The following is a 19,566-nucleotide window of genomic DNA, read 5'->3' on the forward strand; positions in this document are numbered from 1 at the left end:
CACCATGTGCTTTTATGTCTCCAGTCATCATTAGCACTCTTAGTGTTTCATGGTGGCCTGTTGCTTTAAACATAAAGGAAGATTTCTCCGTCCTTTTTCACCTCCAGCTCAAAGCCCACGGAGGATATCGCTTAATCAAGGATGATATCAGGCACCGTCGCGCGGTGCCTCTTCTAACCTCCAGACTATCAGTCCTCTATCAGTACAAGACAAACAAATATACACCCCCCCACCCACCCCTACACACACTCACTCCCACACATACACATTCACATTCACACACACCCACACATACACACACACACACTCACGGCAAATAAATATGCATTCCAGGAGCACAAAACACATCCTGCCGGCACAGCAGCCATCATTTATGTGTGATATGTTTGAGGGAAGCACGCATGGATAGGGTGATTATGTGTGATGTGCACACACACACACACGAACAGATTGAACCATTTTAGGCCTTAGTATGAGTGTGGCTTAGATGGACGAGGAGAGAAACAAAAGGCTATTTTAATGACACTGGCATCTGAAAAGGAGAGTGGACACTGAGAGTTTAGTCTCACACTGTGCAGCAGACAGATTGGGTGATGGATATAACTTATCAATCACACCTTACAGTGTGTCAGGGCATCACTCAGGGATTTTAAAGACATCTGTATGAGCGGGAGTGTGTGTATGTGTGTGTGTGTGTGTGTGTGTGTGTGTGTGTGTGTGTGTGTGTGTGTGTGTGTGTATAAAGGAGGCCTCAGGGCTCTTTCATAAAAGTTGGAGAGGAATGTGAAAGATCCTTAAAGTGTCTCTGAACTCAAAAACATTATTTGAAATGGTGTTTGGGCTGAATTTATAAATTCTCAGTAACTTTCTCAGCATACAAATCTGATTTGGGCTGGGTTACGTAATACGTAGGCTATGCCGGTTTGGGCTTTTCACGTCTTATGTATCATTTCCAGTTTTTAGAGAAGTACATTGCATAAGGAAGATTTTGACCCCCGAAGCTACATCTACCGGCTAATGGTAGTAATGAATAAAAATAGTTCTGATTGTTAGGGTGTATTTTGATAGATTTGGATCAAAATATGTAAGTACAAATCAAGAGTTAAGGTAACGTGTGATAAAGTATTATAATATATCACAAGCATTAATATTTCATCAATGAATTATCCTACATAATATTCCCAATAATTACAGCAAGGGGAAATAAGTATACAGACACTTGTTTTTTGTTATTTAATATACTTCCAGAGCAGATATATCAAGTTTACATGCGTAATGTCCTTGTAATGACTTTGTACTTATAAATATAAAGAAAAGTGTGGGTGTTCGTAAGCATAAATAAAGATATGGTTAAAATCTTGGAAAAAAAAATTTGGAAAATGTTATATATATATATATATATATACACACACACACACACACACACACACACACACACACACACACACATATGCATATGTTCTCCTGAAAATTGCACCTGCTGTCATTATAAAAGACGTTTCCATTGGCTGGGAAGATTCTCAAGGACAACACTGTTAAACAATGCGTGAATGAAAAATTCTACAAAGAAAGACCTTAAATAATATGCAGATGGATAAGAATATGTAAATACAAATTAAGCGTATATATATATATATATATATATATATATATATATATATATATATATATATATATATATATATATTATTCCAAATAATTACAGTGAGGGGAAATAAGTATGATAGCATCACGATCTGGAGCGACGTACCAGAATATATTAGAGGACAAGAAACTGAATCCCAGAAGAAGATGGATCTTTTTCGACAAAGACAACATCCCCAAACGTACAGCCATATTAACTCTTGAGAGTCCAGAGTCCGAGGGACCCTTGTAACTTGAAGAAGATTTGCTAATGGGCCAAAATTGAACCTTAGTGCTGAAAAAAAGCATACTATTTATTACAATAGACATCTGAAAGCCGTAATTGCAAGCAATATCTTGGTAACAAAGTATTAATGTTGGTAAATTGTGGTGTTCAAATACTTTTTTGCCCACCATTGTAGGTTTTTAAACATACATGTTATTTTGTTCATATTTATAAGTACAAAGGACATTATGTGTGTGGATTTGAAGTGGATATATGCACTGGATATATATTCAATAAAAAACAACAAAGTCCAAATGCATATTTCCCCTTGGTGTAATTGTAATGGTTTAAAACGAACATGTTCAGGCTTATTTTATCAAAGCGAGATTTCACTTGTCCCTTCCTTCTCATCAGCCACACCACTTCACTATTTGGGAGAGCATTATTCTACACCATTGTGTCCCGAGTGTCCTTTGCATCTCGCACAAAGACACACACACACACACACACACACACACACACACACACACATACATGCAGGACATGCATACGCATATATACAGGTGATGTAGGCTTTTAAGTCTATGTTCAAAAATTCCCTGGCTCTGAAAGTGCTCTCTCACACTTTCTCACACACACACACACACATACTGAGAGCGCCTGCATGTCGCAAGACTCCACGTCAGGAAACAGCCATTGTTAAGCTGTGGCGTAGTGAGAGAGAGCGAGAGAGAAAGAGAGAAGGAGAAGAGGTATGGAGGCGTGATAGATGTGTCCCTTTTCCTGCAGCCAGTTTCTCAGGGTTGCTTTTCCTGGGCACGAAATCTCTCACATACACAGCATGCTGTTTTAAAATGACAGTAAAAGCCCTCTCCTGTCTTTGTCTAGGAACGCCACAGAAAGATGAAACGAGGGGGAGATGAAAGAATGGAGGGAGTACATCTTTTTGTCTCCAGCCAACTGACTGTACTGGCACATGGGAATAAGTTTAAAAAATGCCCAGCTCTCTGTATCACAAAAAAAGTCTGTGTGGTGACAGAACAAACCAGCTAGAATATTCAAAGTGACTCTCAAGCTTTCGTGTGTGTGTGTGTGTGTGTTTATATATAGAGACTGCAATATCATTTGCTTACTGAGTTTCAAGTTAGATTATTTGGCTACTATACTAGTCAGTGGTCAGTGATAGAAATATAGAATTACGCGTGTGTATGTGTGTGTGTGTGTGTGTGTGTGTGGTTGCTGATACATATGTAGAAGCCACTGTTGTCCTCAAGTTGCCTACGTGGACTCTCTGTGCCTTGGTGTGTGTGTGTGTGTATGGTCTCACTAGGAGAGCTTCTCGCACTGCTGAAAGAAAAGAAAGAAACCAGAGAAAAGGAGAGATGGATACGCAGATAGACACTGTGAGAGAGAGAGAGGGAGAGAGAGAGAGAGAGAGAGAGAGTCTCAACTGCTCCTGAAAGCCTAAGCAGTGCTGGATCACCTTTCTGATAAATTCAATGCTTCAAAAATGACCTTTGACCTTCTGCCTGTCTTGGTCAGTCATCCCTACAGTCGCTAAGCGATGAAAGGTGAGCCTGATCACTCATCAAACACATGCACGCACACACACACACACACACACACACACACACACAAACACACACACACACACACACACAAATTAGAGTAGCGATCCGATTAACAAATTTCCATTTGGTTTTATTAAGAATATCTGGGTGTAGTCGTGTTTCTATATTCACAAACACATATACACTCAGAAACACAAACAGCAAGCTCAGTGATCAAGCCAGGCCAGTAGACAGCTCTGTAACACTACACAGTTATCTGATTCTCCTTCCCTCAACACACTTAAAGAGTGAGCTACACAAGAAGAAGAACTTATTGAAATATTATACTATATGGCATATTATAAATAAGCATTGCAGTGTGTCTTATTTCTACACTCACACGACAAAACCCCTTCAACCTCCAACCTGAGGAGATGCAGGACCAGTCCTCTGACCCTCCTCCTCCTCTCAACACACACACATACACACACACACCCTGCCTGAGGGGGTTAAAGAAACTTCTCTCAAGAGCCCCTGTTCTCTTTCTCTCTCTTCCTCTCCTCAATGGCTCTTTGTGTTGGAGCCTCTGGGCCATCAGCATAACAATACCAGCGGGCCAAAGGGTCCTGTGTGTGTAAGTGTGTGTGTGTGTGTTAAGTAGCCTTTACTATCTGAAAACCAGGGCCAAGGCACCCAGACAGGGGAGGTGAAGAGGGAGAAAAGAGAAGCCCCCTTTGATCAAACGAGCAAAAGACGGCCGACTTTTCATTAACTCAACAAGCATGGGCAGCATTCATCTTCGGAAAACGTGGCCAAGTAATCATTTAGAAGCGGAGGTTAATAAGTAAATATGAATATCACTGAAGGGAATGTGAGCCTTTTGTGTTCTGCAGAGGAGGGAAACACACTCACTCACTCAGGTGTATTGTGGCAGGAAACAGGGCCTTTTTGTGCAGCTGACTCACTGTGAGGCTGACTCGTTTCGACAGCGGTCTCTCTGCTGAGGAAACACTGGTGTCTCGAGATCGTTCGTTTGAACTCATATAAATCGCATTGCTGTCAAACACACACAATTGTGCTGTGTGGGCTTTTGCTGGTCTAACAATAGAGATCAGACCAATTGTGGTTGTGCATGTATGGACAAGTGTGAAAGATTGGAGTGAACCCAACAGGTTCTTATTATGATTGTGTGTGCACACGGGTCCTGGGGCGACTTGTCTAGGGTTATTGATGTACCACAGAGACGTGATACCTCAGATGATACCCCAGGACAGTGCATGGGCGGACATAAATGGTGTTGCAGGCTTTACTTTGTCACAAGCTATGGTGATCATAAAGTAGTTAGTATTGGTAGTGCATTGGTTCTGTTTTTTTTTTTTAAATTATTTTTCATTTTCTTTGCTAATAGCCAGAAAGCAGTGGCGCTGTAAAGATGAGTAGTGCTTAGAGTATACAGATATATGATACAACCTTCAAACTACCTATGGGAGGGGGGACAAGGGTTATACTGGCACCCCTGGTGGGCCAGTGAGTAAAGCACTTGACAGCCAACTAGGGATGCGTCAAGTATGAATAAGACTGTTTTTTTTTTGTTTTTGTTTTTTTTTATACCAGTCAATACTCATTCTGATATTAAAATCCATCCATCCTACATGGGGTCATGGGGAGCTCGAGGCATATCCAAGGGAGCCTGGGGGAGGACACCAGGGTGACCGGGGGAGGCCCCCAAGGCATGGGGAGAGCATGCAGGCGCCACGCACAAAGAGCAGGGGCAGGATTTGAGCACCTAACCCTGGAGGCGCAGGGCAAATGTGCTAACCACTAAGCCACCATTGCCCACCCCCAATCAAAATATCAAAATGAGTAATCTAATTAGTATTATGTTATCAATTGTGTTTTTTAATTTTATTTCTGTTTGCTGTTAGCAATAATCTCTATGTGTGGTCATTATAATGAACGCAAGGTGCCGTGAATTGCACCTTGACTCATAAGCATAATGTGTACACCCAAAACTCAAGTGCTCAATGCTCGCAGAACTGAAGTGCCTGCTTAGGTCTCCGAACTGAATGCCTGCTTAGGTCTCACGGAATTAATTAAAGTAATTAAACATACTGTTAAAACACCATATGGTGTTTTTTTGTTTTTTTTCCGGGGGATTTGTACTGTAGGAAGATGCTTTAGTACCTCCTCTTGCTATTTTCACAGAGCACAGTTTGCAGTCTGCTTTGATTTGATCAATAACCATGATATACATCCATATTACTGTCATTTTGTGTTGTGTTGGATGTCGGTTTCGGGGCTTTTTTCTGTGTATGAGTAAATGAGCATGGTATTTGTATCAATATATACTTTCTGCCAGCGTGACAGGCATATGTAATACTCAGGGTCGCATGCGTCCCATAAAACCTGGACCAGGCAGATCAGTGCAGTGACATTTTTTAATGATATGGTGTACAATTACAATTCATTTATAAATTCACTTGTAAAATAGAAATAACTATCTGGTTGATGTGACATATAACAAATGTGTTCTATGTCGTCCTGTGTACTTGGGTGGGTGTTCACCCACAACTGTATTTAACACAATCTCTTTTGCAAAGAGGCTACTGTAGCTGAAATTTTGGTCAGATTTAGGATTTATTTTATATGTATTTTTATATTGTTTTACACAATCCTTGAAATCTGAACTTTTGTCATATTTTACATGGTTATGTGGTGTTTTTTGGTTGTTGTTTGTTTTTTGTAAAGAACATTGTTATTAAGAAAATTATATATATATATATATATATATATATATATATATATATATATATATATATATATATATATATATATATATATATATATATATATATATATCATAATTAATCTTTGATTTTATGGGGACATTTGGCTGGCAAGGCTTTGTTTTCTTGACTTCTGACTCACTCTCAGATGATACTGCATCTAGATTGGTCATATAAAATGTCCTGAGAAAAGTCTTAAATAGAAACAGAGTACTCTATTAATCCCTAAAATGGAATTCTGGATTGGCCAGAACACTAATAAACAGCTAATGGTCTCAAATTAAATAATAATAATAATAATAATAATAATAAAAAAAAAACCAGAAACATACTGCCTTAGGTGTTATATATTGAAGCTTTTTTGCTTGAGTGATTAAAAAAAAATTCACCAGGATCTGTCGATGCTCTGCAAGTGTCTGTGAGGGTTTTGCATTATTTATCATAGACGTTTCACAACGGGCTTCTCCTGCGCTGTCACACGATAACAAAGAAAAACAAGACATCTCTCTTTCTAGGTGCAAACCTCATGAATAATTAAGATGTCAAAACAGAGGCTGGGGAAAGTTTTCTCTACATGGGAGTTAGATTTAGACTGCATTAATACAATAGTGCACACTGTTAGACTGCATAGACAACTGCCTACAGCTGGGAGAGGGACGTGTACATCCTAATTGCTTTTGTTTACATGATAAATGTTTAAGTAGGTGAAATTTTTGCTCTTAAACATTAGATAGAGTTAAAGGGACTGCGATTGTTTACACTTAAAATGTAACCTTAAGTGATAACTTATAAATACAACAATATTGTTTTTTTTTTAATCTTCCATTAAAATTTTTGGAGGCTTTACGCATTAGGATAAGGTACAGGCTAGAGTGTATTAACTTGCAAACCACAAACATGATGCTGCTCACATTAGCTAGCTATTAGCTAGCAATGGTTGGTTTCACAGAGTGTGTTTTCATGCCTAGTAATAATACAGTCCTTATCTAACATAATTAGTTCGGATTGTGGGATTAAATTTGTTATCAGATTCTATGCAGAAATAACTTCCAGTAAAGCGACTCGAGAGTGGCCTCAATAGTATACTTCGAGTGCTTCGAACAAATAAATAAATGAATACATAATACATGGTGTCACTACCTTACAATTGAAACGTTTAGTTTTCTTCACTACTTGTTGCAGCACATTTAAATATATGCAGTTTTTTGACAGATAGATGTAAATTACAATTTTTTGGCTTAGATTATTTAAGTGCATGTAAACACACTGATCAGACTGCTAGAGTATGCTGTACCTGCAAATGCACTCAGACTTGCTAGCACAATGTTTAGGCTAACCATAGCTGTAGTGTATGGACTGATTCTATAGATGTCTTTTGCAGGTTGGAATTATATCCGAGGGACCGCTTCTCAAGATCCTGTTATTTTTTTCCCGTGGAAATTCACTGGATCTACATCTGTAGATGTGTGAAAATGTTTTGCAGTCTGAAGAAAGCTTCAAAAATAAACATCTATTCAGTCAGATTAATTAAAAATGTCAGGTAGAAAGCAGTAATCTGAGCAGTAATCACTTCAGTGCATTTGAACAAGTCCCACACCGAGTTGCACAGAATGTTTAAATCATTATTCCCTCAGACAGGTTTCATAAATATATTTAGATGCTCAGCTCAAAGTGTTGAGCTCTGTGCTTGGATTGCATTCTTACTTACTGTAAAAGTGTCTGAGATATGAATAAACAGAATGTTTTTTTTACTTATATTTACTGAAAAGTTGTGTTTACGCTCACTGGGGAAACAAGTGGATCTTTATGAGAGAAAACTTTGGGTAGGCGTTCAGAAGTTACGACACCATAGGATTCATAGTGAAATGCGAACATTTGGTTTTCCTGCGTTTCGAAAGAATTGCTTCCCTGAAAGATAAGCTTATCACATTTCTATTTCTGAAATATTGCATATCTCTGTTTATTTTTGACCAGGCCATTTAGAGGCTAGGCGGTGGGGAAAATGACTCTGGAATGACACAATGACTTTAATGTAGCGATTACTGTCTTACACAACGTTCAAAGCATTGAAAGCAGGCTTTTTTGAGTTGCTGTGCTGACTGAATATGCAAAAAAAAAACAAAAAAAAAACTATTTTTGAACCACAACCAAAAGCAATTCAGCTTTAAGAATGCCATTTATGTGTTCAAAATGGTACAGGGTGGTGCACCAGATCTTTCTTTTTTTGGCTATTTTTGTCTGACACTGTGTACATATCTGATAGAAATGTTTCCCTAAACAAGTATTGAGCCAATTTTGATTATACTTACTTAATTCATTGTATTATGGAAATGCTAATATTTTTCTAACAGATCTAGCATCTTAACTGATATTGATGATAGGCTTGCATAGTGATAGAAACACTTACATCAGCTAATAATGTACATTTTTTCACTTTTCTTATATGATTTGTGATGGTACAAGTGGAGGACCATAAAGGTAAGAGGACTCTGCTAAGGTAAAATCTCTTAAACTATTGTTTTAATATTCCTTTTGTTTCCACAGAGGTTGAATAGGCCTAACCACACTTCATGTTAACCACATAAACTCCCACTCTAAATTCCTAACTTGACTAAATAAACTAATTGATGGATACACCCTTGAATCGCACCTTCTCCTGAAGGAATTCTGACCAATCCCACCCTCTCCAGAAGGAATTCTGACCAATCCCAACCTCTCCAGAAGGAATGCTTACCAATCCTACCTGCTCCTGAAGGAATTCTTACCAATCCCAACCTCTCCTGAAGGAATTCTTACCAATCCCAACCTCTCCCGAAGGAATTCTTACCAATCCTACCTGCTCCTGAAGGAATTCTGACCAATCCCACCTGCTCCTCAAGGAATTACCAATCCCACCTGCTTCTTAAAGAATTACCAATCCCACCTGCTCCTGAAGGAATTCTTACCAATCCCACCACCATTGAATATCATCCAGCATAATTTATGTGGTAAATGCATAAGTATGCATCCAGTATGCTCCATGTTGATAAATATGCCTCTTTGTTTCAGAAGCTTCATATCTGACTGCAGAGTCTTGCCCACATGTCATAGGAGTAAATACCTGCCGTCATTTTTGCTGTATCCCATGAAATCCCAATCCGGATGCACACTTGTAATAACATTGGTGTAATATGACACACAGCTTTATTATCTAAAATAAAAGCACCCAAACTGGAAATGTTTAGCACTGTTAATTGAAGTGCAGATTGATGCATTCTTTGCTGTTCATCAGCATTTAACTGCACGAATAAATTAGCCTAAAGAACATCCTGCATCAGGATTTGCTTTAGCCATGGAAAAAATGACTAGTTGACTACAATAGTCACACAGCCCCTATAAGAAATAAAACACAAGAATTATGGAAAAAAAATAATCAGTGACAGGGTGGTGTGATACCATTTCCACCACGAACTTGAATATTATCCTATAAAAGTATATCCTGAAGTGTTTTAGATTATATTATATTAGATATCAAGGAAATAATATAATCCAATTTTTCATGTAACGCTGTACCAGTTGCACAAAGAGATGCCCTGCTGGTCCAAATTCTACTGATTAAAACATTTTGTTTTACATAGCCTAAACAATCTTTACAGTTTGTATGAAATCGGGTATTTCCATAAAATCTATTAAAGGAGGAAAATGTGTACGGAAAACTGTTCTCAACAGCACTGTAGTATATGGGATATCAACACTGATTAAGACTTTAATCTTGATTTTATTTAGAGGAGTAGAACTTGTGAATTAGTTGATATTCCCAATTGCAATAAGTTAATAATTTAATTATTTGCAATAATTTAGGGATTAACCAATGTATTAAAAAACAACAACAACAACAACAACAAAAAACACCTCTAACAGGCTAACGGGAAGTCACAAATTGCAGGTCTACAATATCATGCTATTTTATTTATTTATTTTATTGTTTCGCATTTAATTATCCATTCATGTAGATTATAAAATCGGGCTTTCTGTATCTCTGTATAGTCTTTGTGCATTCATTTACCGAAATAAATTTGGCTAAATTTGCAATTAGCTAGCTGGCTAAAGAGTGCAAATGCTCAATACCGCCTTAAATCACTCCCTGTCGCCATAGCAATACGAAAACAGTCGACAGAACCCGAACCGCAAGGTGTTCTGGGAAACTAGCATACATCGCACGGTCGCCATATTTGCTTGAATTTTCCAACTTCCACTGGAGGAAAAATAACAACTATTGCGCTGTTTTATTAGTGAATATCCCGCTTGTTTTTGCGCTGTTTGTGAAAAATAACCGTTGCGGAAAGGAGTGGTTGTAGCTTTTTTTTTTTTGCTTTGCATCTGCAGTTTATCGGCGGTTTAGTTGGCAGCGTTAGTTCAGCCAAACGCAGAAATGGGGCGCTCGAGGAGCCGTAGCTCGTCCCGGCCAAAGCACACGAAAAGCGGCAGTAAGCATAGCAAAAAGCGCGGTAGCCGCTCCAAGTCCCGTTCTAGAGACCGCGAAAGGAGCAAGAAACGCTCCCGGTCCCGGGAGGCCAAGCGGAACCGACGGCGAGAGTCGCGCTCTAGGTCCCGGTCGAACAGGGAGCGGGCCAGGCCAACGTCGCCGGTGGATAGAGTGGATATGTTCGGCCGCACGCTGAGCAAACGCACCGCTGCCGAGGAGAAGCAGAGGAAGGAGGAGGAGGAAAAGAAAGCTGAGATGGAGAGACAGAGGAAGATGTAAGTCACTGTGAGAAAGAGAGACGTGTTGTTAGCATGAGTGTTAGCTTATATTATTTCAGTCGCCTGGACAACAATAGTAGTGCTTTTGTAGCATACTGACATGCTAATGCTAACTGTGATATAAGGCTGCGTTATTTCCATTTCCCCACCCGTATTAGGTACATCTTCCTCTTCCCGTGTGATTGGGCTGATTGTACTAAGAAGCAGCCCGCTGATTGGACCGGAGATGTGTCACTAATACAGGGGACGGGTTTTATCGTGCCATTTCTTTAGTGCTGGGTTTCTGCAACCATGGACCTTTTTAACTCTAAAATAAATTCCACACAACCTCTTAACATGCATTTATGTACAGAATCCAACTAGTTTGGCTATTCATTAGAGCAGTGGGTGTTTTTATTATTATTATTCTTGAACCTTCCACCAAAATGCTTATTTGTGGTTTGGCTGACATCCAATAACTCCAGAGCACTTCTGTAAATCTCTCTGGATAAGCGCATCTTTTAAAATGCTGTAAGTTCAAAAATTAGAATAACTATTAGGAAGTCGGTAATAATTCTAATAACTTTGATAAATATGGGTTATGATTTCTATCACTGTAACAAAAGAAAGTCACAGACCCCCTGGTTACGTTTCACCGGTCAGGACGCCACTTCTTTGAGAACCACCGTGGCTACTATTAACAACTATAAAGCTTAATGGAAAGTAATGTTTTGAAAATTGAGTTATCTCAAACATAACAGAAAAGCTAAGTCTTGTTTCCCCTTAAAAATGTAACTTCGTAATATAATACAAGAGAAGGCAATCAGTATAAACGTCTAATTAGCTCCTGGTTAACATCCATTTTGAACCCTTATCTGAATACGTTTAGGTCCCTTCTTTGTGTTTGAGCACAGCTAGCGTGTCCTGAAGAGGGCCGTTGATGCCGGCGGCCAAGAAACAAAGATGGAGAATCCAATAAAGCACAGGATGTGAGAGATGGAGTTAAAGTGTAATGCCTGGCGCATTAAGGCTCTAGGATCGGCCTCAGGCTGGATCATCTGAACCTTAAAAGCACTCTGTCCGTTTTTTTGGTCTGGAGTGACACTGACCCTGGGGCATGGCTCGAGTGACCTGTGTTCAGTACGTGTCAATAAAACTACGAAAAGGGACACTGGAGAACGGTCTGCAGTCGTGTTTTCCCCAGGGTCATGTTCAGAAATTGAATTTTGGCCTTTTTTTTTTTTATTTATTATTTTTTTTTTTTAATCTTTGCATGTGTCAAGGCACTTCTTATGCTGTAGGAAATTTTATGAGCATAAGACAGCTGGCAGCAGCACTTGGTCACTTCCCTTAGGATTGCATAGCTGCTGGTTAAATATATAAATAAATAATAAAATAAAACCACACCCTAGTGTAATGCAGTCTAATGTGTTGGTTTGTTATATTCCGTTTTTAACAATTTTGAGAAACGGATATAAGATTTATTTGTCACTCGGCTGTCTGTGGGTTCCCTTATGAGTCTGGTTCCTCGCAGGGTTTCTTCCTCATATTGTCTCAGGGAGGTTTTCATTGGAACTGTTGCCTATGGTTTGCTCTTTATGGATAAATTTTTATCCATTTAAAATGCATATCATGAATTTTATATATTTCTGTAAAGCTGTTTTGTGACAATGTCCATTGTTAAACGTGCTATACAAGGAAAATGTAACTGGAACTGAATTGAATTTATTCAGAAGAATATGTATTTAAGCGTCTTTAAAAAAATAAATAAATAAAAACTTTTATTGACGCTCTGCGTCTCTGTCTTTCTTCCAGCCGACAGCAGGAGATTGAGGAGCGTCTGATTGAGGAGGAAACGGCGCGGAGAGTCGAGGAGCTGGTGGCGCGGCGCGTGGAAGAGGAACTGGAGAAGCGGCGCGACGAGATTGAGCGCGAGGTGCTGCGGCGTGTAGAGGAGGCCAAACGCATCATGGAGGCACAGCTTCTTCAGGAGCTCGAGAGACAGAGGCAGGCCGAGTTGAGCGCGCAGAAAGCCCGCGAGGTAACGCTCGGTCGTTTGGAACGGCCATGTCACCCGCCGCCGTGGCACAACCCGGCATGCACCAACTCAAGAGAGGGCAAAGGGAGAACATGAGAATAGATTCGTACGTGTAGATTAATAGGACTCGAATTTCGCACTCGATAAGCTGTACAGCAAGGGGTACGGAATTTGCACGCGTGTAAAACAGTTGGGCGTACATGCTGTTGCCTGATTATCATCAGTAACTTGTGGACGTTTAGGGTGCCTAGTTTCGTGTCTTTAGACGGTCGGTTGAATGTAATGAGACAAATGGCTGTAGAATTACTGCGGTAGGTCATCCTGGGTGTGCTTGAGGATGTGCGATGCAAAGGTTGTGTCACGGCTGCGAGATATTAATCATTTCTTTTTCTTTGTCCCTCTTTCCCACCTTCCTAGCCTCTTCTCTCGATGACTTAGCTCTCTTTCTTTTGTCAATGTACTACTCTTTGTCTTCAATAAAAGAAAAAAACAAAAATAGAACACTGATTATATTGGTTAGGCTTTGTCTTTGTTCTTGAATATGCTTTCGTATTTTTTGCTGACACATTATTATTATTATTATTATTATTATTATTATTATTATTATTATTATTAAAATTAAATTCATAACTCGTATAACTATAGATTTCAGTGAATTAATGCATTTTGGCGTCTAGACCTACATAACAAAAGAGGATTTTTTCGACAAGCTACTGAAACACCTCGAGGTCCCGTGGGTCAGCACTAACGGGGTTAGATACGCGCCCTTCAGCTGCCCAGTCCCATTTAAACCAGTTAGACACAGGTCTCGTACACACCAACATGCTCTACTTACCACATGATCTTGATTTTTTTTGTTGAAAGCATTGCAATTTTTTTTTTTTTTCAGCGTAAGAGTAAATCCAGCAGCAAATCCGATTTGTTCTTAGCTTTCAACTTTGCACCATCGGAGAGTGTATACGTTCTCATGTTTTCCTGTCTTTCTTTATATATTCTATTTATTTTATTTTACATTTATTTAATATTTTACTGTCTTCTAACCGCATTTATTCTTTATCACTTACTTTCTTCATTGTTATAAGTGCAGTATTGTAAATGTACTTCTGTGTCCTCACGACTTGCTTTTCCTCAGGAACGCTGGTTTTCGTGTACACACACACACACACACACACACGAACAACCACGTATACCTACAAGTCATGTAGTAGTACACTCACTCATTATATAGCCTGTTCACTGAAGCACCACTTAGTTTATACACTTCCACACAGATATTTCATGTAACGAATGATCCCATTTTTGTGTTCCTGCAGTTGTTAACACCCTTTTAACAGTAAAAGCCTGACGTCCCGCGATTGTTCATGTCCACACATGGTAAAGTGTTTTACTTACATTCTTCACTCTCCTGTCCAACACGCCATCACTTTGACTCTACTGCAATGTGATATACTGCATGTGGTGTTGCTGTGTAAGAGCACTAGCTCGTGCTAGCGGCTCAGAACAGAGATTTTAAAGGGGAAGCGCAGCGCTGTCCAGGACGGGACACACGCGGGACCAGGCAGTAAATACTCACCCCCCCTTTAATCAGCAGTTGTGTAGGTACAGTGCACAGTCAAAGGAAAAAAGCGTAGGTATACAAGCATTGGTGAGCTACTACTATTCAATCTCTCCTTTGTCTTAATTACTCAGTCTTTTTTTTGTTTTCATTCAAAATGTGTCTTGCTTATGGATGCTGATAGTTTAGAGGAAAAAAAAATAAAAGAAAAAAAAAACAGTCCAGATTTGATTTTTCTCATCTTCGAACAAGACTCTTCATTAGTCGATGTTTGTTCTGTATGTATGTTCGTGAATGTTTGGGTAAGACATTGTGGGATCTTAAACGTGTGATTGAAGTCAGTCACGGGAGGGCTTTTTTTTTTTTTTTTTTTTTTTAAATCTATGGCGCAAAGGGAGAGATACGTGGGGGGTTAATTCTATGCAATTTTTCCTTACCGTTTGCAAATGATGATGATGAATGTGTGAGAGAGAGAGAGAGAGGATGAAAGAGCTTTTGTGCTGTGCTGTGAGCGTATCTGGCTGGTACTGTGTATGGATCGAGTGGAGCGTGTGTAGGAGTGTTTGCACGTGAGACTGGATGGATGGAGGTTGCTTTCAGGGAATTGTTTTGCTCGGCCTAACGTGTCACCGTGTCACCCCTGTAGGAGGAAGAAAAATCCAAACGGGAGGAACTGGAAAAAATTTTGGAAGAGAACAACAAAAAGATCGCTGAAGCTCAGGCTAAACTGGTATGGCTTTCTTTCTTTTTTTTTCTTTTTCTTTTTTAACATTAAAAATGGGGGAACAAATAAAGTTCTTATTTTAAACACCACACAAAATAAAATCTCATGACCTGATAACATCGTATAATTTAGTTCAAACAATACTTATCTGTGAGAAGAAAACCATTGCATCATTATTATTATTATTATTATTATTATTATTATTATTATTATTATTACATTTTCACAAATTCACTTTTTTTTTCTCACGCACGACCATACTCAGTACGAGTATGTATCCTTGAGTATCCTTTGACTGTTCCCGACATAAAATATGATTTACATAAACCAGAATTTATGTGTACAGTACAGTTAGAAAAAGGAAAAGAATAAAAATGTTACGTAGGATATTGATTTATTTTCCGTCGTATTGATTTTGATTCGTACATGATCAATATTTATAAATATGGGGTAAAGTGGTTACTGATAATTGAATAGAAGATGTGTTAAGGAATGTAAGTGAAGTGGGTGTTGTGAAAGCAATATTATTATTATTATTATTATTATTGTTGTTATTTTTGTAAAATTGAATCTGCTTGACGCATGAAAGAGGATTGGTAAAGTTGATGAAAACATCAACAGTTCTGCTTCTTTATTTGATATGGTATTTATTTTTGTTAAACTGTTACAGCTCTGAAACAAAGCACTGCAAATGTAACATTTCTGTAATGGCCAGCTGTCTGTACAGCTGGAGTACAATACCGTTACTGTGGCTGGCATATTAAAGGTGTTGTAAGCTCAAAAAAAATAGTTGTAAAAATTCTTTCAATTAAAATTAGTTGAACTAACTAACGCAGGCTATATTGTAGATAAATCTGTGTGTACATCGTTAAATGATCGCTTAACTCTGTACTTAAGTTGATTTCAGCATCGCAGTAGATGATTTGAACTGAATACTTCTCGGAAAAAGAGGCAAGGCGAAATTTGCTAACCCTAAATTTTGCACCAGTTTGTTCATAGTTCTCGCAATCCACCAGCTGGACATCAGTGAGACCTTCATACACTGTTTTTTAAAGTAATCATTTTAGCTATACATTTCACGTAGAACTTGGTCCACAACAGCATTAATCACGTTGGCACTTTGAGCAAACACACCTAAACATTTATTTTTTTTTCCCGGCAGGACAGTGACCGAGCACAGAAATATACGCACTGTGCGCCGCTGTGCATTTCTAAACCTCTTAGATTTCTTTACAAAACAGATAAGAAGTATGACTAAACCGCCAGCCTGCAGAACACATTTAAAGCTACAGCACGAGCCTGGTTTCAGATTAAATAAGTCACAGAATATGTAAATGTCTCCATTTTAGTTTTATATAGATCCTGAGTTCCAAAAAGCAGAAAAGCATTGACCTAAAAAGGAAAAGAAATGTTATATAAGTCATACGACTCATTTAGTACTGACTAATCCTACACGAGGTGTTTCTTACGAAAGAGGTTTAATTATTTTAAAAATAAGACATAACGGCGTTGTGCTTTTTCACAAACCGTAAGTAGGTTCTGCCAAAAAGCGGTTTGTTCCCAGACAGAGTGATTGACTAAATTGTAAACTAATATTTAATACGCCATTACTTGCTTGTCATTTCTAGAGGCCTGCTTGTTAAAAGTTTATGAAAACATTGTGCACATGAAAATCCTAATTAATATATTTTCCAAGCTCCAGTCGGTCTTTTAAATGAGACAAGCACGTTGACGTCCACATTAATGCTGCCTCTTGTGGTTTTGTATCTAGGCAGCGGTCTTTAGTAAGTGCAGAAACAGACATAATGTTTAATTGGCGTGCGTACATGGATGATGCTTATCAACACGTTACGCCATTGTGTGTGGGTTTTTTCTTTTTTTTTCCTCTCACCTACTGTTGTAAAAGTTCAGTTGACTTTTCTCAAGTGTGAGTAAGCTTGTGTTTATTCGATTTAGATGTGACTGGCACAAATCCAATTTGTGGCGAGCGTAGCATGGTTCATGTTCTCACGGTCAGTCCTCACCTGACCTTTGGTAAATGTGTGACCGTTATTAAATATTATTTATTTATTTTCACCACAGCTACATTTCCAAAATATTGAAATTGAATCGAATGACGTCATGAATTTGATACACGGTCAGTTTATAAGGGGGGGGTGATTTGAGCTTGTTTTCTAGAAGGAAGTGTGTGAGTTTAAGTCCCAGGGCTGTCACAGTTGCGCTCTTGACTTCTCAGCTGTGTGCTTGGAATGTGTTCCGTCTCGGTTTATGTAAAACCATCTAGCATGTTAACGTAAATGTGTTTTGTCATTCTGTTTACATTTTACAAGTGTGTTTATCCCTGTATGTGTGTGTGTGTGTGTGCGTTTACCAGGCTGAGGATCAGCTGCGCATAGTGGAGGAGCAGCGAAAGATCCATGAGGAGCGAATGAAGCTGGAGCAGGAGAGACAGAGACAGCAGAAGGAAGAGCAGAAGATCATCCTGGGGAAGGGCAAGTCCCGACCTCGCCTCTCCTTCACGCTGAAAGCCACAGACTGATCGCACGCTCCAACCCACCCTTCTGTTCCTCATGTTTCTCTCTCTCTCTTTCTTTCTTTCTTTCTCTCGTCTCTCTCTCTCTCTCTTTCTGGAAGATAACTTCATGTTGAAGCGAATCTCTAGACATTTGCAAAGAGAGGTTACTCCTGCCCTCTGTGTCTCTCCTCTGGGTTTGAACAAACTTCACAAGCCCCCAGTTGGGGGAAACGTTTCACAAATGCCCCCTGACTCAAGGCTGGACTTCGCTGCCACCTCCACAGACTCTCAGTTTTAGCAGCTTTTATGTTTTGCCAGTGCTGTGTATAGGATGCTTCCTCCCCCCCCCAAGTAAGGGGAAATCCATTTTGTTTTTACTGGATTGCAAAAGCAATGAACTGTGCGAGGTGTGTGTGAGAGAGAGTGTGAGAGAGAGTGTGAGAGAGAGTGTGAGAGAGAGTGTGAGAGAGAGTGTGAGAGAGAGTGTGAGAGAGAGTGTGAGAGAGAGTGTATGTGGGTTGGGGGGGTAGGGGGTCCCATTACTTTGAAGATTCAAGCACAGGTTCTTGTCTACAGCTTGAAGCCCTCCATTTGTGTAATGGGGTAAAAATGCATTGGGATGAAAATGGTGTGAGAGTAATTTGAAATGTAACACGGCGAGTGTATATGTAGTATGCGGTAAAAAAAAATATTTTTTCTCTCTCCCTGTGAGCACCACAAAAACGTGGCGAGATTCTGAGTGACTCATCCTCCATTGTGCCCTGCAAGTCATGTTAATTGCAGTATGTCCTGTATGATTTGACCTTTTGATTAGTGCATTTGCTAATGCGAGAATCTGACAAAACAGTGGAGGAGATGTGTGCTGACTGTGCTGATTCAGATTCGTTTAGACAGTTCATGTGTGGGTTATGCAAATGACTACTGTTCTGTTCCTACAAGGAAATCAGGAGCTGCAGGTAAGATTGGTTAGGGTGTATGTGTGTGTGTGCGTTTGTGTGCATGTGTGTGTGCGTGTTTTGTCTGTATGTTAGAAGGTAGCTTTATCATATTGTGGAAAATTTCCCCGTCTTGTAAATTGGAGCCAAGTCGTTCATTAATAAATCCTGCAAATAGGCTGCCGTGTCAGATTGACCTGTTGTCTTCTCTTTCTGTTCAGACAGTTAAATCTTTTGTGTTTTATTTAAAGAATTGAGCGATAAGCGATTTTTAAGTCAATAAAATAATTTTTGTAATATTTGTTGAAATCCTCCTCACATTCCATCAGCAATCAATAAAATATCTGCTCAGAGGCTACGTTCTGGTCTCTGCCCTGCCCATGCTCTGTGAGCGATAAATGCAGTCCCTCCAGGATTCAGCCATTGCAGAAATTAATGCAAAATCAAGCGAGCTTGCAGTTTGTCAAAATTACCACCACTTTGGGCAAAGATGAGTCATGTGACGTCAACACAACATTCATTCAGTCGAAGCCCTCTTCGAGTCACGTGCGTCGAACACGAGTACAGCTAGGAGGTCTCATTCACCAATAAACTAAAGCTCGTGCAAAAACAATTTCACCAGTTCAAGTAGTTTTCCACAAAAAACAAACAAAAAAAAACTGCAAGTTGTATCGCAATTCTTGAAAAAAGCAAATCAAGCATTTTTGGCTGCAACAATCACAAACGGCTCCACACAATCCTGTACGGAACTGTATGGTGATCCGAGAATATGGTGTTCAGTGCACTGTGTTCTTGCTTTATATACCATGTCTCAAATGAACAACCAACCATTTTACAGCCAGGAACATGTTTAAAATATTTACTCCAATTTGGCATCTGAGGTGTAGCAGAG

General features: G+C 39.3%; 1 protein-coding gene across 1 annotated transcript; it reads left to right on the plus strand.

Annotated features, from left to right (window-relative positions):
• Window positions 1-10,350: 10,350 nt before the first annotated feature.
• On the plus strand, window positions 10,351-18,870 carry arglu1a (arginine and glutamate rich 1a). Its single transcript, XM_017469781.3, has 4 exons — window positions 10,351-10,925; window positions 12,723-12,948; window positions 15,147-15,230; window positions 17,599-18,870. The coding sequence occupies exons 1-4, from the start codon at window positions 10,597-10,599 to the stop codon at window positions 17,761-17,763; spliced, it is 804 nt and encodes a 267-aa protein (XP_017325270.1). The 5' UTR covers window positions 10,351-10,596; the 3' UTR covers window positions 17,764-18,870.
• The last annotated feature ends 696 nt before the right edge of the window (window positions 18,871-19,566 follow it).

Source organism: Ictalurus punctatus, chromosome 6 (genome assembly GCF_001660625.3).
Source record: "Ictalurus punctatus breed USDA103 chromosome 6, Coco_2.0, whole genome shotgun sequence".
Taxonomy (NCBI): domain Eukaryota; kingdom Metazoa; phylum Chordata; class Actinopteri; order Siluriformes; family Ictaluridae; genus Ictalurus; species Ictalurus punctatus.

Coding starts and splice junctions, on each gene's coding strand:
- arglu1a (XM_017469781.3), top strand. CDS start 10,597: ATGGGGCGCTCGAGGAGCCGTAGCTCGTCCCGGCCAAAGCACACGAAA. Junction 10,926..12,722: donor ATGGAGAGACAGAGGAAGAT/GTAAGTCACTGT, acceptor TCTTTCTTCCAG/CCGACAGCAGGAGATTGAGG. Junction 12,949..15,146: donor GCGCGCAGAAAGCCCGCGAG/GTAACGCTCGGT, acceptor TCACCCCTGTAG/GAGGAAGAAAAATCCAAACG.